General features: G+C 43.5%; 1 protein-coding gene across 1 annotated transcript; it reads right to left on the bottom strand.

Moving 5' to 3' along the window:
* Nucleotides 1-4,378: 4,378 nt before the first annotated feature.
* On the bottom strand, nt 4,379-10,624 carry cdc42ep3 (CDC42 effector protein (Rho GTPase binding) 3). The gene is made up of 2 exons (XM_054600500.1): nt 10,349-10,624; nt 4,379-6,210 (listed from the first exon to the last, which is right to left on the bottom strand). Exon 2 carries the CDS (start codon nt 5,971-5,973, stop codon nt 4,900-4,902), a length of 1,074 nt encoding a protein of 357 aa, XP_054456475.1. The 5' UTR covers nt 5,974-6,210; nt 10,349-10,624; the 3' UTR covers nt 4,379-4,899.
* Between the last annotated feature and the right edge of the window lie 8,796 nt (nt 10,625-19,420).

Here is a 19,420-nt window from a genome sequence, read left to right as displayed (position 1 = left end):
GAGAGCTTAAATGGTTTAGTATCACATTTATTTAATTGAGCAGTGTAACACATATAACATTTGATAAAAAGGATTTTTACTTATTAGTACTAGATAAGGGCGAGAAGAAATACTAGATTTAAAGGGAAAGTAAAGTTGCCACTATTCCCATAAAAGTAAGTTAAAAAGAATAATGGTAAATGTTATTATTACAACACCACAGGCAGATAACTGTCAATAAGCTCAAATCTGTCTCTTACAAAGCAATATCTAAGTTAACTTTATGTAATACAATATAATAAATATATGTTAAGTTTGCTAACAAATTAGCTAACAAAGTAAGCTAACATTTGTCACCAAGAGTTACTGGTCATTACAGACAAAGTCATTTTATTTTCAAAAGTTTCTAGTATTGCTTTAATGTGGTCTTTCTTTTTATTACCTTTAGCACTAATTTGGCAAGTCTCATGTACCCTAAAGATGTGTATGCTTTGGATGCTTAATTCCAAATTATACCAATTTATAAAGCATACAAATGAAAAATAATCAGCATTTATTATTGTAATTACCTTTTAAAATTACAGTTAATAGCTGTAGTGGAACACTTTTTGAATATTCTCACAAGACCAGGTATTGTGTGGATTACTGCCCAGTGCAAATAACCCCAACATGATGATGCCAATTACAGATGAATGAAGTGCAGTATTAAGCAACAGTAGCTCTTGTTTTGCTCTACATAGCATGGGCTTCACGATTTACTGGGCCTGGGTTTTGTCACCGAGGTATTTTGGTGCCTCTGAGGTGACGCCGCTCTGTTTAACTCTCATCCTCTCTCTGCCCTCCTCTAAGCTCAGCCCTCACGAGCCGTGGATACAAACTCAACTCGCTATGGTTACTGTCAGCCAAACAACAGTCAACAGTGCAGTGAACCTGAGGTATCCATTTGCCTGCCAGACTTAAACTACATGTGAGCTTGCTCGTATCTGCACTGCATCAATCCCTGCTCAGTCTCATTTTTATTCACCCCTAGGAATAAATTCTCTCTGCTCTCTCCGGCTATTGTCTTTTGAAAAGGGAGCTGCAGCCCAGTGCTGCTAAATCAGCAGATCTGCAGAACACTTGATTCCAAGCTTCACGCTCAGCATCCCAAAGTAAATGTTCCCAAGAAACTTTCTACTTCTTAGGGCCCCAGATTATCAGTGTATCGACGATGAATAATATCTCTCCAGCAAGCTAGAGAAATATTTAACAATAATATATAATAATATATGCTCTCATACCTCAGATATTTCTTTCTGTTGTCTAGATGGAAAAGTATCTGTGTTTGGGTCATTTTGTGCTGTTGGATATTTACAGGTGAAGACAAGAGGAGCTTTATCCTACTGCACACTCGGAAACATCTTATTAAAGTTTCCCCTCTCCTCCGCCTGACACATCTACAACTCTGGCTATGAGGGGCTCCTTCACCGACACCTCTGTGAGAAAAGACAGTGTGCACATTATGCGGCTCTGTTGTGGAGGTTGGGTGGAAAGTTTTGCTGGGTCTGAGCTGTGCTTTCTTTGGCACCGGTGGCCTCTGGGCCAAAGCTTATTCATCTGTGAACTGACAGCTTCACCTTAGCTCAGGAAACGGAGGAGCAGGATCCCCCGGATCAGCGATCTGCTGCAGGAACATTTATAATATTCTTCAATAATTAACTTGTAATGTAAGGGCTAATGTTTAGAGAAAACCACCTTTGTGTGCATTTGGTCTTGATCCTTTATATTCAACATGATAGATTTTAGTGTGTGTTGTGTAACCCCCCCATGTTTTCACTATCATCATAAACCAAGGCATCAAAGTCAATATTTGATGCCTTGGTTTATTTTTAGCAATTAGGCTTTTTTCTGTTTTTGTCAAGAAAGGAACTGGTTTGGGAAATTACAAGGCAGCAGGTAGTGGCAACACCCATATAACCTCCCTCTCTTGGCTCACGACACCAATTTGGAAGTCTGTTTACAGCAACACCAGTTTGGCTTCACCAAAACACAAAGGAACATACATTTTTGAGTGAATTTATCTTAAGAGAGAAACACGCAAACTGAAAAACACAACGCTAAGCTGAGAGCTAAGTAAGACAAGTGGAATATTGTTCTGCTTGTGAGTCGGTGGGTGTCACAATGAGTTGGCTGATTGTGTCGCTGTACTGCATATTTGTTGTGTTACAGTAACATGGAAAGGCAGAGGCAGTTAGAGCCAAGGTCTCTTCAGGTCAAACTTCCATCTTGGCCCTGTGGTAATGAGAAAAAAGAACCACAAGGACTATTTCTACTTTTCCGTCTCTGGTATCTGCCGGTCTGCCCTCAGGCAATCAGAGAAGTCTAAAGCCAGAAACAAGACAAGACACCCTGCGTCTGCCAGTAGCAACCACGCTTTTCAAGTTGCACTATTTAAATACAGATGCAGTGACTTGCATTGGACAGACGTCTATGAAATGAGGGCACAGATCCAACTGACCAAAATCACTTTGTATTTCAAGTAGAGCGCTGAACTCAGAGTTCAGGATGTAACATATGTCGGGTATTTGTGTTGGATTTCATAAAACATTGGTATTTCCTGATATTTTCTGTCCTAGAGCCTTGGCATCTCAACAGAAATACTTCTAATACATTACACAACACACTACAGTGCAGTGGTCGCAAGATCTTTTGTAAACCAAAGGAGTTTGCTTGGGGTCCATGCCTGTCAAAATAAAAGCTGTCATCAAGTCAATGATATACAATTGCAGGTATAAGCACAGCAATTACCTTGACGGCAAAGGTTTTCATTACTCATACTCCGGGTTGGATGCTTCAGCTTAGCATATGCAAACTCTAGCACTAATGCTGGGATTTTCCAATGGCATCTGCCATGACCGGGCTTTTCTTCTCCTCTAACATCTGGTTTCACGGCGGCTTCAGATGCCTCGGCTGGTTGTTTACGGACATTCTGAGGACTTTGAGGAAGTCGGGGAGGCCCGCCACATTGGTTAGCTAAAAGACAGAAGTTGAATCAAACCCAGGTAATTATTTGCATATGAAATTGGCTTACATACATACGACTCTGGATGTGTTAGGAGAGAGGTGTTTTCTCTTGACAAGCATGACACAGTGGTATGTGGGCTTTTAGGGAAAGCCTGACATAAGTCTCCATAAGGTCTCACTATGACTTACCCTTCATGTGTCTGTCAGGAAAAATCCTATAGAACAGACATTGAACTGTTTTCCATAGTCATTACGGTCATGACACTGGACTAGTACAAAAGAAATTTGTGATTGTTGTTAGATTTTATGGTGACCATACAAGTCCGTTGTTTGCGGTTGCAGCTCGCCAGGAAAAGAGCAGACGCAGCTCCGGAGACGTATGACTAGCAAGTTAACTAGGTAACTAGCTTGACGTTCTCCTGAGCAGCAGGTAGTGAGGTGGTTGGGCTATTAGACCACTGCCACTGGCCACCAGCCGACTGTTCGGCTCAATTTTTTTTTTAATCATGACTTAAAAACCTCACCTCAGTGGTCCACGACTTTCAGTACTTCGGTTTAGTTTATACGAAACCACATCAGTTGGAATGGCAAACGTACACATCAAAAAAAGCCACCCCTATGACCATTCTGCTAAATTGATTTGAATAGGAATTTCCATTCTACTCCTATTCTGTTTATATGTACTACACTGAAGGGCCCATAGGGAAAGAGAATCAGGGCAAGGAGGCCACTGATGAGGGGTGTTTGAGTTCAAGAAGCAGCATGTGTGGGTGACTGCTGTCCTGCTCTTTCAGACTGTTGCTCAAGCGCTGCTGGGTCAACACATCTTCATTGTAACTAGAGTGAGAGAGAAGACTCATCTATCGTTCAGCACTGAACAAAGTTTGCCTGTGGGTTGTAAGCTCATGCTTTACAACCTCATCTCGCTATATATTCTGGTCGAAGATAGCGTGGCTCCGAGGCAGGAGCCCCTCCTCCTCACTTGAAACAGCTGATTTATGTCTGGTCCTGGACACTTGTGCTCTGTGGGTGGAATGCAGGGAATTTTAAAGACCTCCTCCTCTGCCTGTCCCGTCCACACACAAACAAATGTAGCAGGCGCCTGGTTGGGCAGATGAAGGCCCACCGGTGCTCCCACTGCAGGGCAGGGACGCAGAATGTAAGGAATGTCAGAGGTGAGAAAATAAATCCATTCTATCCGTCTTTCTGTCCATCTGTAGCTCTTTCTTTACTTGCTATCTGCCCTGTTTGCCTTCGTTCTACTTCTCTTTCAAGCATTATTCACATTTTCAGCCTCTCTTGAGTTATCTTGTTTCATCAGTTTTTTAAATGAACCTTGAATTCGGGTGTATGCACAAATCACCTGCCAAAAAATAGCCAAAGTAGGACAAAATGAATTTATTTGTGTTACATTATTAAAAACACAAATATGCATAGTGTTCTGTTGTTTGAATCGTGACAAATGAATTATGTGACGGACAAAATAATGCTTTGTTAAACACACCTAAAGTCACAAAATGCAATATGTTCAAGACTGTGTAAAAAAAGCGAAGGGCCTCAAAGTTATTGTGCATACATAATGTGGAAGTCAACATAAGAACACAAATCTTTCATGTAGCATTTTTACAGTTATGTAAAATCAAAAGGCACAATGGCTGTGGTTTAGCTGTAACTCAATAGCACATGCATCTTAAACATGCGGCTGACATGGCAAACACAAAGAAGAAGAATCAACACTCCATAGAAGCCAGAATAGTTATGTGTTTTGACAATAAAAACATTAGCAGCTCCATCTATTGAGCTCATTTTCATCTCAATGATATATCCAGACACCATTTTGATTGCTTTTTGAGTCTTTCACTTCTCATTGTCGATAGTTTAGTAATTCCCTTTCTCCTGCTGGGGCCTCTGCGCAGCTCAAGGCCTGCTCTTCGCTGCGGGTTTATCCATTATGTTGAGCACGTCGTCCAGGATGGACGGGCCCAGATCGAGTTCAAGGGAGAGGAATGACCCCGTGATCTGGGCAAGGGAATCCTGCGACATGCTCTTCTCCTTGGAAAACTCAAACTCAAAATCACAGATGCGGCCCTCCTCCACCCCACTGTCCCTGTCCACCCACTCCCCATTGCACTTTGAGAGCTCCTGCTTGAAGCCAAGGGTAATGTCCTTGTTAAAGTGTCCATAACCATTGCAGTTGCCGTTGCCATTGAGACCCCTGCTGCCGTTGCAGATCTTGTTCTGGAAGTCCCCTTTAACGCTAAAGCAGTCAAAGCTGTCGCTGCTGATGTTACTGTTCAGGCTTCCGTTAGCTTTGAAGGTGCCGTTGCTGTGACTGTTGATATAATAGGATGATGGTTTGTCAAACCTGGGTTCGCTCTTGTTTATTTTGTTAGCCTTGGCTATGTCCTTTGAGGTGGACTTATGTGTGCTTTCCAGCAGATCCAGGAGGACGTCAGGCTTCGACTGGATATCTGCAATGGGAGACGAAGGCCCGCTGCTGAAGACGTCCATGGAGCGCAACAGGGCGTCCATCTGCAGGATCTCGACCTCTTCTGTGCGGTCGGGTTTCATGGGAGACCCCATGATGTCCTCCAGCGGCTCTGGAGGCATTGGGAACACAGTGGAGGAGATCATGGGAAGGGTAAGTGCCTGGCAACCACCGATAGTTGGGAGGGAGATGGCGTTCTTGAGCACCGGAGAGGGGGTCTCCGCAAAGGAAGCATCACCTGTGCTGTTAGCTCTCAGAAACTCACTTTGGACGCCGTACTGAGGGTGGACGTTCCCCTTCCCGGGTAGGAGTTCATACTTCCCCTGTAGGAAAGACATGTCTCCAAAGGCGTCTCTCTCGCCGCCCTTGCCAATGTGGATGGTGTGGCGGAAGTCCCCAAGTGGTGGACTGATCATGTCTGGGGACAAAATATCTCTGAGGCGACATTTCTTTCCCTTCTTACTATTGTTGGGTTTCAGGTAAATGGGTGCTTTCGCTGGCATGGCTGTAACTGCGAAAGAGATCTCAGATATGCAGTGATAGAAAAGTCAGAAATGCTCTTCGAGTTCTGGACGTTGTAGTTCCCCCAAGGAGAAGCTCCAGTTACATTCTCAGTAACACACCGGTCAGACAGGACTCCAAAAACAACCTCAGCAACTGTGGCATCGATTAGGAAATGGCATTCCAAGCAGGAACTGGTGATGTCCCCGCCGGTGTAGTAAGGTCAAATGGCCACCTTCCTGAAATCAGAGACAAACAGAGAATATGTCAGCATTTTGTTTAAAACATGATCTCAGCACTGACACTTTTCCTGAAGGTTCCTGTCCTGCCTTACAGTGAAAAAAAGAAATCTGGACGGCAACAAAAGTCTGACAAACAAACTGATCCTCATCGTGCATCTGGCCAGCTTAGAAGCCAGAGCAGAGGATGATGAGGCCAGGGTCTAAGGCTCTATTCACAGTTCCACACATGAGCCTCCATTGGCCTCCACAACTCTGGATGTGCTAATGTGGAACAGCTGGACCGCAGATTGGGAGAGGAGAAGCAAAGCAGGACTTTAGCAGGATCAGAGCGGGGCGGCCTGTTGTACGAAGGAGCTACTGCTCAGACACGCACAGAGATAGGAAGAGATGCACCAGAGGGGAGCAAAGAGGGGAGGGAAGAGGTTTCGGGGGATTGTGGGAAAGCGATAGAGTGAGGGATTATAGAGCAAGTGGATCTAAAGAAAGATGGTGATGCAGATTGTGATAGGCAGAGTTTAATAAGGGCTGAGATACCAGCGAGGTTGCACAATACATAAGGATGGGTAAACATTATTAAGGGGGTATTGGATTTAATAAAAGGTGCCTGATTGCATGCTGCCTTCTCAGAGCTTTTCCATTACAAATCCAACCGAGAATCACTATGTTGGCAGCCGGCTTAATGTAGGATGTAAAATAAAAGAGAATTGGTTTGACCGTTTGAAATGACATAGCACCCGAGGGGAGAGGGAAAAACACTCCGTGGAGGAAGGGAGTTGACAGTGTTTGTGTGTGTGTGATGGGGGGTGGGAGTGAGCACCAGAGAGGAGAGAGCTTGCCCATTTATAGACATATTTACTTTTGAGAGGTCTGTCAGCAGTGACCGTCTGACAGTGCACCGCTGCACAAAAAGTGCCTGGGCGGTCAGGTCCACCCCCTAACAAAAAGAAAAGTTTCACCGAGAAAATATCCACATTCCTGCAGCAACTGACCCCATAGAGACACACTGCATCAGCCTTATCAGAGACACTTTAAGTAGGCTAGGTTTATTCAGCAGGCACATTAGTGTGGAGCCAGAGAGAGGGACACTTGCTGCCCATTTGAAGCCAAATAGCAGGCTGAAAACCATTGCACTGACATGCACTTTAAACATGAATTCTTGTGTTTCCAACCTGTTTGATGAGGCGCAGAAGCGCCAGTATCTGCCGTAAGAAAGCCAAAGCTTCAACTGTACAAGATGTGAAGTACAAGGTGAAGTCTTCGCACTTCAGGGGCTCGCCGTTGCCACACAAATAAACCTGTCACCCAACAAGCAGTGAAGGGGCTATATATAGCCATGACAAACACTGAGGGATGCGGAACATGTGTGAGTGTGCAGAACGGCGACGCCACTCTCTCCGAGGGTCCTTGTGCATTCGAGTGTTAGCGCGAGGTGCCTGACTGTGCGAGTGAGAGATAGCAGTTTTTGATCGCACGCCATGTGTGCGAAGGAGAGCGTGTTTGTTTGCTAACAGTGAGGGAGAGAAAGGGAAAGGGAAGAGGAAGGAGGAGGGCGAGGAGGAGTGCTGCAGTGTTTGATGAAGGGAGGCGGGGTGCAGCAAAATCCCTCACTTGTTTAGCTCAAGCTTTTCTCTTATTCTTGTTTTTCTTCCATTTCTCTTCCTATTTTTATAGTCTGTCTAGCTTTCGCTGCTGCTCCTCAATCCTTTCTGACCTTGACAGCTGCAGCTCACTGCAGTGGGAAATTGGGCTTGGATAGGAAGTGAAACAAATGCACTACCAAGCCAAAAGCTGCTTCCTGTGGGCTCAGAGAACACATATTTATATCTGTATTAACTTTTACAATGCTCTTCCCAAAAACTGAAGGTTGCTGTTGGCTGAAAGACTTCCTATCAAACGTAACTATTGATTATTGGTCTGCCCTGATGAAATTATATTCTGGACCCTCTCTCTAGAGGCATGAGAAAACACACAGCTCATGCATCATAACAGACGATAATGTTGGTTGGAATCAATACTATGGACGGCTCTCATAGAAAATCCTCTAACAGAAGAGCAATCCAGCTCTTGCAGCTCTCGCAGGGGGACATCTGCTGTGCATCCTACCCAAGGTCAACACTTGTGGTGCGTGAGAAGTCAGCTGGTACGATGAAAGCCTGGAGGTCTGACTTTCACGTCAGCCATCCTGCTGGTGCCCCAGTTTGGCTTGTATGGCAAACATGACTGGAATTCCAGAGGCCAAACAGCAAAGACCCAATATCCTCATGTCGGGTCTTTTAGGAATTGTCTGAAGAAGGAGTGAGTGAATTTTAATGAGAGTATTAGTATTGATTCAAGTGTATGTAGGGAATCCCAATCAGTCATAGCAGTGTTAGTTCAGCTTGGCTGTTGGCCCAAGAGGAAATAAACTAATTACCAGCTCAGGATATCCTAGGATGGACCCTCATGGCCTGGTCCAATTAATCCATTTGTGTCTCTGCAGGATGTTCATAGTTGAGCAGGTGTATTCTGGTGTATCTCAAAGCCCAGGCCAGATTTGTACCCTTCTTTTGGAACTGATCCAAAGAGAGGCAGCGTGGCACGTGTTGACCGATTCAAGCCTGGCGCCGCCACAGAATGCGGTCGCGGGTATCACTTACATCTCGGGGGAAGTGGGGATCTGATGGCACCGTCCTTTAAAAAATTGCTTGCCTGAGCAGCCATCCAGTCATGGTGGGGAGCTGCAGGATAAAGCCACTGTGTAATCGGGTCAGCAACAGCTATCTGTCTGGGCATGTAGTGATCTGGAGCCACTCCAGCTCCTTTTAAAAATGGAGCTTTGCCTCATCAGCTCGTGCTTGGCGGGTTTGGTTATTAGAGAGCAGGGCAGCAGATGGGAGCATGGTGATGAAAGTTGGAGCGTGGGGGCAGATAAATGTGGGGTTGGTATCTGGCAATTAAACTAATGGCTCATGATTTGTCTGGGTATTTCTGGACACCTCAAAGACAAGTGTGAAATTACTGGGTCAGTGTATTCTGAGAGGCAGTGTAACTCTTCTGTAGCCTACAGTTTGATGATGCTTTATATTTTGACGAACTGCTCCAAAGCTGGTGACGAGGGACGTACACATTGAGGGAGGCCCAGGAGAGCAGCTGCCCAAAATATGACCTGTATATGACTTCTCCATTCTTTAAAATAGAAACTGTTTATCCCCGAAATATTTATTATCGACGCTGTTGAAAAATAGCCCACTTATCTGCACTCGTGTAGTAGTTGCGGTAAGCGTAACATCATCAGCGTATGGGAGACAAACTTCCCATCCTCCCACTTTGTCTACAAAGCAACTCTGTGGAAGTTTGAAGTCTGCAAATACTCTTCTGACATCTAAGCGTGGCCTTGACTTCTGTCACGCCTTTGAATAGCAGAACGACCCTCACTTTGGGGCTGTTATAAAAAGCAAATGCACATACCACAGAGGGTAATGGTAGCCTTACAGAATAGACAGGGCTGTTTGTTACATAAAAAAAAACCTCAATTATAGGCAAAGGCCTTACTTTCAGGGCCCTGGTGGCGGTGCTGGGATGAGGGTGAATGGCAGGGTGGAGTATTTGTTCTGTCTTTCTTTCTCGCTCTCCTTGTGCCACCCGCAAGCATGGCTGGCACATGCCCTGAGTTATCCTTGGCAGGGATGAGCAGGAACCCGAATCAAAGCGTATGAAACATGAAGGGAATGTCAACACACAAAAAAGAAGAAGTATTTCCCACCCCAGTGTACTCGTAAAGAAAAAGAATCCCCTTGGAGATAAAGGCAAATCCAGCTCTGCATTGCGGAGGAACATGCCTTAAAGCGTGTAGCCCGACTCATAATGTCTCTTGGAAAGCCGACAGGATATCATGTTGCGCCATAATAGTTCAGCTCTTGTGTTGCATGTATGAGAGTGTCTGCCGGACCAGCTCTCCTCGCACAAGCTGAACTCGCCACGCATGCTTTTTGCACGATTCACTGCCACCAAGCAAATATCCCGTTCTGCTCCAGACACCAACCAAGACACTCCACATGACAGCAGGTACATTGCGACGAAACACTGTCCTATCTACCGATTCAGATCACTGTTCCAGCAGAGTGTGAAATAAAACATGTTCCCCGTTCTCACTCACCTCAGATATTCCCGTTGGGGAGATCTTGATCCTTCCCAGGTATTGCTGGTGTTCCCCTGAACGCTGTAGCCTCTGTGGTGGATGTGTGTGTGTGTGTGTGTGTGTGTGTGTGTGTGTGTGTGTGTGTTCAGTGGCTGCTGTTCTGCTCCTGTGTCTTGTTGACACTGCCCTGCCTCCTGTCTCTGCCTCAGGGCTGCACTTCTGTCGACTGGGACGTCTGCCGGACAGCTGTTTTGGAATTGCTCTCCGGCTCCTATTCCCTTCTGAAGCAAGTCTCCTCCTACACTTCCCCACACTCCCCCCTTCCTTTTCCTCTCTCTGTCACTCTCTCTCTCTCTCGCCTTCTCTCTGCGCTCTCGCTCCCTCCTTTCCTCTCTAGCTGCACCTGTGCATGTCTGTCCTCAGATTTTTACATTTTTTTAGCAGCTCTGTGGTGTTTGAGGATCCTTCTTGCTTCCTGCGTCTTGGTGGAGCTGCGGTGATGAGTGATCACAAGTTCCGGTCTCGCGGAGAAAAGGGACTGGCCTCATGGGATGTCTGGCTGTCTCTCCTCCCTAAAACAGTCCTTCCTGATATGCATATTGAGTATATGTTCGCTCTGTCCCTCTCATGCTATTTTGCCTCACTCTGTCTGACTTTGCGAATGCCTCAATCTGACAAGAGCTGTTCTGGGGCAGCCGGTAGACACTTGTCTGGACTCCCCCTGTCTCTCTTTTTAAGCCTCTCCTCTCTATCCTTATCTATGACACATGGACACCCATACCCTCCCATTGTTATTCTCAAACTATAAAACTCTGCATCATCACAAATCCAGTATTCTTTTTGCGCATATTTTTGCAAAGCTGCAGCAGGCTGAGGGGGTACACTGTGCGAACCGTCTAATCACTGCGCTGCCAGATACTGCAGCACTGCAGCACACGTAGGGGGACGTTTAGAGATAAGGCTAATGGACAGCACATGAGTAGTGCTGCAGCAAAAATAGACTTCCTCAGTTTCTCTCTAATGACTATAAATGCAAAGACGACAGTGTGTAAAGGTTTCTTACTTGATGCCCTCAAGTCAAGGACATGGCAAACCTCTCCAGTGCATCCCGCTTTTTTTCTTTTTCGGTATTATTAAGTTATATCTATCACCTTGGTAACCGGTGCAGCTCAGAGGTGATGTCAAAGAGTAGAGGTGTGTGTTTCTGCTTGTACAGTGTATTACAAAAGGGCAAAGAAGATACATGTCGGGGGAGGGGTGCTTGTGTCTCAATCAATGTGTGTGTGCTGTGTGTGTCTGCGGTTAAGAAACGTGGTGTCTACATGTCCTCACAAGCAGTAGTAGCACTTTGACAATAATCCTGCCTTGTCTAGCACATGAAGCAGCACATCCTTCTGCAAACATCACAAATTCCCACCTTCTCCTTCCTGATGAATCTGGCCAGTTATATTTCATGTGACGGATGCAGCGCTGCACTGTAATAACCAGCCGTACAGAATGCTTTGCAAAGGCTTGTGCTGAAATGAATGCATGGTTGTTTGTGGACGGCTTGCCCTGCCGAGGCACCCCTCTATTTAACTTACAAAGGCGTTATTTAGCACGGTTTAAACAGCAGTTGTGAGTGAAGCCCTTTTAGCATGGTGTTGTGGAGTCGCCTCGAGGGGTGATGTCATCGCGGCGTCCATGTGGCCGGCACATGATCCGTGAGTAGAACACACAACGCTGTCTTCTCATTTAGGAAGACCATCAAACCTTGGAAACTCCCAAGCTCAGAGTCAGTGTTAACTTCCTAATAAGGCAATAATGGATCCAAAGTGGTTAGTAAATAATGTAATTTACTTTTTACAAGAAAAATGCACATGAATCATCTTATCTGTAAATATACCCATGTTGGCCAGCTGGCTAATTTTCAACTGCGGTCCTTTGGCAAGATGTTTTAAAATCAACAGCCCTTTTCACAGGAGGCACAGGAGGCACTAATAACATTTACGATGCCTCTGTTCTATTCAAGTGTCCCTTATTGGATTGACACGAATGAGCAAACATCCCATTGTTTCAGTTTTTACCCAATGAAGATCCTAACCTGCTCCGTGCGTCAACGAACGGGCTAAGTTATGCTGTTTGAAAAAACACTCGCCCTGGTTCTATTTTTGCAAATTTTTGCGTACTTGCTCCACCTCCAACCCCCAACCTCCAAAACCGACTCCGGCAGTGACTGACAGTTGATCAATAACACTCTCTATTACATAGAGAACAACATTGCTCGTTAGGACTATTTTTTTGCGCTCGCTGTATGTTAGGAAGAGATGTGGGCCAGCATGAACAATGCCAGGACCCAAAAACTGAAGCAGCTAAATGGAATTCAGTCATCTTAATTTAATTATTTACCACCTATGTTTTTCTTTCTGATATGCCAAAATGTCCTTAATTAAAAAGGCATATTGAACAGCAAGTGTAGAAATACAAGAATAGCACACAATAGGGCAACAAAACAGTAAATCGTTTGCATTATAGATCATTTACATCATTAAAAAAAAATGATGGTGTTGCTAAGTTGTGTAAAATTGTTTTGTCTGGATCAAAAACTTTTTACCATTTAAAACTCCAGACGGAATGGATTAGAGGAAGAACCCTTTGTGGGAGACAGTTATGATTATCCTGTAATTACAACACAAACAACGTGCAACAGCATACTTTCTTTCTCAATAATGTGAATGTGGATTTAATAAGCCAACAAGTCTGTAGTTACATATTGTAATTCATGTTCTGCACTTGTAAATGTTTTACTGGAGGAGAGTATACACCAGCCTGTAAAGAAAATGTCATCATTATTAATGGGTTATTATTGGTCTATTAAATCTTATTAAATGAATTACTGACATTTCTAAAGCCACTGGTTACAACTGACATATGTTTTTAAGTTTCTCCTCAATAGAAGGTGTTTCACTTTACACCCATCCAACTTTTCATTTTGTTTTATTTTGTCATTTTTGAGCCCACTTTTCCTCTCAACTATTCTCAAATATTCCTCCACCCAACTGGAGACAGCAGGCTATACTTATACAGTGGGGTGTAATTCGTTGTACGTTGTGTCGGCCAGGAATATGCTTGTCACCTTGTTTTTGTTTTGCCATCACAACTTGTGTTATTGGAGTAATAAGACTCATTTTTTATTCCAGTTCAGGACTAATTTGCCTTGGCCTGCTTTGGCCCGTGTGGTGGCCGTTTACACAAGGAGAGCTTTCTAAAGGGAGGTTGCTGTGCAGTCTGAGGTGTCCTGTCTAAACCCTTCCACTGAGGCTACTTTTCCCCAACTGACATACCATGCACTGATTTCAGGTCAGGTAAACAAGCCTGTCCTTGTCTGCTTAAGTGAATCAACTGGGGAAAAACATTATTTAAAGACGCTCTTAACAAGCTCATAACGTAACAAGCATCTACAGTAAGTGTGGCCGATGGCTTTCTCCTGTTTTACGGATTTAGTTTTTGAATCTCACGTTAACGCTTCACTCAGTTGAAATATCAGCAGCCTCCATCCTTTCTCCTCCAACTGCTGTGACACATGTGTTCACACCCATTATGTGGCAAGCTACATCATTATCACTTTCTGTCTGAGGGAGGATGAGTGAGTAAGGATTGGAAAAAATAACACTTTAGATTGTCTTGCTTCTAGTGTTTGCTTTTCAGTGCGGTTATTTGAAACAAGTGATAGTGGGATGGAAGTTTGCCCAGTCTTTACATACTCAAAACCATCATATGGAATAAATATTGGTTTAATATGATATAATGTACAGTAATATAATACAAAATGATAGTGTAACTGATTCCAAAGGGAACCATTCTAAAATAATAAAGATATATGTAGCCATAACAACAACATTCCTCCTTTCGACTCTGCTTGAGTCATTTGTCAACATTTTTCACAGCTTTTAACAAAATGTTCAGCACACATGTTCAATAACAGTGGGAGCCACATGTTAGGGGCCCCTCCTATAACTGCTTCATTAGCATTCTTATCAAAGCTTTTCTTTCAGTGTTGCACTAATTCACGTTGAGGTCTTCACATCTATTTTCATCCTGACAGTAAACATTTCACAATGTTCTCAGCCGTCCAGGCAGCACACAGGGAGGGACCCGATCCTGATGGTACTGGCCAGTGTTCTGAGTGCAGGAGATGTGCAGTTGAGCAGAGGGGAGGAGGGGATTGTGGGTAGTCTAAACACTGTCTTGCTCTGTGGCTGTATCCCAAAATGTTTTTTGTGTTTGTGTGTGTGTGTGTGTGTGTGCGCGGGCGATGCTCCATAGAATTACAGCAGACCACACACACCAGAGGTAGCACCTCGGCTTCTTTGCCTATTTTAGCAACTGAACAAACTTAGCATGAGGTGAAAGGTGGAGTTCAAGAGCAAGGACTGCAAGAGGTCAAGATCTCAGATGCTGGGAAGAAGGCAACTTAAAGGGCAGATATTGTGCTCAGTGAGCAACGAATTTATAGTAAGTTTCATGACTCATAAACCTTTAGAAAAACAATTCACCTTAAAACACTTCTTCATTGATTATGAACAGCTGCATTTTACATGTAAATAGCCAAATGTCGATGATGTTTAGTATAGTTTGCTCTCTTAAAAATATTATATCAACATTTTTATATCAAAGACCAAGAGCATCTCTCTTGATAACAGTTCAAGCTTATTAAATGCTATTTATTTTTGTATTAACCTTGCATAAAATGACTATTTAATGTGAAGGAGGTCTCTCATTGTGGCACGGTCCGAGAATTATCACTGTGCTCCGCAGTCCATCCCATCTCACCGATGCTTTTGAGCGTTTTTCAGCTCATTGTTTCGCTTTTGGTTTTGTTTAGTCACACCGCTCTCATTAACCCCAAAATGAAATGCAGCAGGCAAACAAGCCCTGATAAACTCATGTAAATTACCTGCCCTGCACCAAATGGCACACCTAAAAAGTTAAAGCAACTAGCAGGTGAACACAGATCTTCAGTACAGAGGATAATGAGCCAGCTATTCCCCTTATGAGTTGGAGACCAAAACAGAGCTAAAAGGAGAGTGACTGTATGACTTATATTTGTCAAGCGGAAAATGAAACAGGTGACTGTAAGCTAACACATTGGCCAAAATATCTTTAAAAGGTCAATATTGTGTTCACAGTTTGTCTTACTGCTTTAAACAGTCAAACTGGAAGAAATCATCACCAACAAGGCACAGATGCTGATGTCCTCAAAATACCACAATGCAATGCAGCCACAGTAATGCTGTATTTGGAGTAAAGGGCACGACTCTCTGATTTTGTAAATTGGGAAAACTCACTCATTACTATTATCTCTTGCTATCATTGTCACTGTGCCTCTCTACACAGATGTGATGTCTGCGTAAAAACCACAACTGATTGCAGCAAACCGAGGCATGCTCTCATGGAGATGGAAAAAGGACAGATTTTGAAGATAAAAATGAACAAATATGTGTAACTTAATGTAACACCTCATCACAAAACAACTCCCGGGATGCATTAAACATCTCAGATTGTTGATAGCTTAAAAGTATCTGTGGGGGACTTCTTAACCATATCTGACCACATCCTCGCTAGTGTGTCGATGTCTGGCTCACTTCCTAGGAAAGGGAGTGAGTGTGTTACATCCTTTGGTTAGGAGTGAGTCTTCCCGCTGGAATTCCAGTAGCTCTGCCACAGGCCACCCTCTTTCAATCTGCCTGCTCCATCCACATCCAAAAGAGCTGTTACGTCCATGAGAATTGGCAGGCTGCCCTCGCCCATATCATGATGGGTGAGAGGAGCGGGACACACCGGCTAGTAGAGTCAAGCTGAGGCCAGCTGGTGGCCTGAACCTGAGCTGTTTTCCCATCATTGGCTGGGAGGAGGCTACCAGAGCCAACGCCGGTCGTTGATGTCTCATGTTGTGCTGCTGGAGATTACATTACATTACATTACATTACAGTCATTTAGCAGACGCTTTTATCCAAAGCGACTTACAGGAAGTGTATTCAACATAGGTATTCAAGAGAACTACTAGGCACCAGAAGTCATAAGTGCATCTCCTTTCTTAAACAAGCATCTTAAAGCATAAACCAGAGCAAAAGTATAGTGCAGAGGCAAATTACTACGAAAACAATAATTGCAACAGACTAATACGAATATAATAAGTGCTACAAACTACTACGAATAGGATAAGTGCAGTAAACAAATACGAATTCAATAAGTGCAGCGAACTGATACAAATACAGAGAGTGCAACAACTAATATGAATGCAATAAGTGCTACGAGGAAGGCTCAGGGTAGTACTTCTTGAAGAGGTGAGTTTTCAGCCTGCGCCGAAAGATGGGCAGCGACTCTGCTGTCCTGACGTCAGTGGGGAGTTCATTCCACCACTGAGGGGCCAGGACAGAAAAAAGCTGTGACCGGGTGGATCGGCCGCAGGGACCTCTGAGCGACGGGGCAACCAGTCGCCCCGAGGCAGCAGAGGAGATCTTTAGATAGCTTGAGGGACACTCTGTACTGTACAAATGTACACAGCAGTGGTTATATAATTATTATTCATGTGAGGCGATAATGTGAGTAAACTGATGTTTGAATACAATTAGCTAGCGGCAACCCAGACAGTTTTCTGCTGCGGATTTAATGGCTCACATGAGGAAAAATAATCAGCATTCCTTGTGAGATACAAGTGCGATACTGGGTGAATAGCCGCTCAGTTCTAGTTTTGAGCCTGGAGGACATTACATGGTTGTTGCATGACAACTTTGGGAGGGGAATGACCTCTGAACTGAAACCCATCGTTGTCCGCTTACCTCCAATCTGATCGAATGATTGCTTCCTGTTTTCCTCCATGTCCGCGTCCTCTGGGAATCAATGTGTTGCTCCAGTTTGGTTTATGAAGGTCTTATCTCTTTGGTCAGTAAATAACATTCCGAGGAAAAAGAAGAAAAAAAGATTCTGTTTCTTAGCTGACGCTTTAAATTTGGTTGTATCCTTTTAAAAAGAAAAAATCTGCAGAAGCGAAGACTCCCAAATCACTAACAGAGAGTTATGCCTTTGATTTCAAATTAACTGAGTTGATAATGTCAATAAAAATAATGAGTATTTATGATCTCTGGGAGTGTTTTGCAGCACTGTACATTATCAGAATGAGTGTGTGTTGGCTACTCTCCCCAAGCTTTTGATAGAAGTATGTGTGGTTTCATTTCAAGCACCATGCAACGTGCTTCGTAACATCTGGTGAGATTATCTCCAAAGGCTCAGTTCATTAGAAGCGCTGGAGGTTTCCAGCTGCCGACTTAGAAACACTTTGATTAAATTGATTGCATTCATACTTCTTATAAAATTGCTTAATTGTGTAATTTGAAATAAGAAACACATTCTTGAGGATTTCACAGGCATTATTGCTCATTTTTAGTGGCAGCTCCATGTATATGGCACGCATCCCACAGTAAAGCATATGATTGGTTCCAAAACAGCACTGAGCACGCAATGGCAGAGAGGCACGGGAAGATTTGAGCCAGGACTTTTAAAGATACCCAGACAACATCTGTTCTACTTTTAATTTCAACAGTTTCAATTTGAGAGTTTCATTCTTTTAAACATTGGGTAGAGCTCTGTGTGGACTCCTATATCTCCCAAATGAACCCAATTAATGTCTTTTGCTATTCTTTTTTTACCAGAAGATATTGGATTAAGCCTTGTGTCAGTTGACAATGTACATCACGGCCACTTATTGTAAGCCTTCTGTAGCAAAACGTCATCTAACTTGATTGCCACCAACTTTAAAATGTTGATATGACATAGAGAATTTTTGGAAACTGGAAAATTTTAACTTTTTAACCAAAGCAAAATAGCCTCATGGATCCCTACTGCCTTCAGTTTGAAGTTGTAGAACAATTTGCTTTGCTTGAAGGGGAACTTTATCCATTTTCAAAATTCATTGATGTTCTTCTTATGGTCTAAGAAAGTCCAAATATTTAAGCAAACATAAACAACTCCAATTCATTGTTCATGGAGCAGCTCCATGCTTTATACTTGATGACGTAACAAATTTGAGATTTACCTCTCTGGTTTTGCCTTTGAAAGAGAGCAGCTCATGTCCACAAAAGTTGACTGGACTTTCCTAGGCTATGGAAATAACATATGGGAATTGTTAATGTAATTGGTGTGGACATCTATGGAACGGAAGCAGTTCGGTTAAAAGAAAAGCAGGGTAGCATATAGCAATGATGGTTAAGTTTATACATATTAGCTTTCTTAAATATTTTCAAAACTACATATTAAGTTATATTGTGACTTTTTTTTGTTAAACAGGAAGTGGATATTTTAAATCTGTGTAAATGTTTTTTACCTGATGAAGTTGTACTGGCTATCGTATCAGCAAACAACAGCCTATTTACACATCTAGCAGATAAAGAAGGATATTAGCCTTTATGCTAAGTACAGATAGTATAGCCACACACATATTGAGCTTGAATCGGTTAATCTCATCATGCCTCTTCACACTTAGGGCAGAGATGCTTAAAGAAGAAGCTATTAGAGAGAGAAAAGGCAAAAATTTAGAAAAATCCAAATTCATTCAAAGGATAGCAGGTAAATCAGGTCTAGTGGGGAAAAAACAAGGTGTGATGAGCATATTTCTTAACTGTTTTCATCCAGAGCAACTACTACCTGCCGTGATGGTTAAGTAGAGCTGACACTGTAGCTTAAAAGCTGACACAGTTGGGTCCTGTCCAAACCTGTCTACAGAAGGCAAGAACACGCCAGGTATTTTAACTTGACACCTCCTCAGTCTACTAGTCTAGTCCAACTGAAGTCCACTGACCCTGACATTCCTCTCAGCCTCTGTTCAACTTCACAAACTGACCCCTCCACTTTACGTAACATCAATACACACCACACACACACACACAGAATCACACTCTGCACTTCTCAACTCCAACATGGAAATTAGCTCAGAAAGGATTGTGCGGAGGCCTGTAATAACGGCCTGCTCCTCAGAAAGTCTAGTATGTGTCAGAGGCAGAGGGAGCAACTGCGGGGGCTAGACAAATACCAGGCATGCCTCAGGCTTTATTG

This window comes from Anoplopoma fimbria, chromosome 6, assembly GCF_027596085.1.
Source record: "Anoplopoma fimbria isolate UVic2021 breed Golden Eagle Sablefish chromosome 6, Afim_UVic_2022, whole genome shotgun sequence".
NCBI lineage: Eukaryota > Metazoa > Chordata > Actinopteri > Perciformes > Anoplopomatidae > Anoplopoma > Anoplopoma fimbria.
This window is presented reverse-complemented; position numbering and strand designations above follow the sequence as displayed.

Bases quoted from the DNA above. Each gene is read 5' to 3' on its own strand.
- cdc42ep3 (XM_054600500.1), bottom strand. From the start codon at position 5,973: ATGCCAGCGAAAGCACCCATTTACCTGAAACCCAACAATAGTAAGAAG.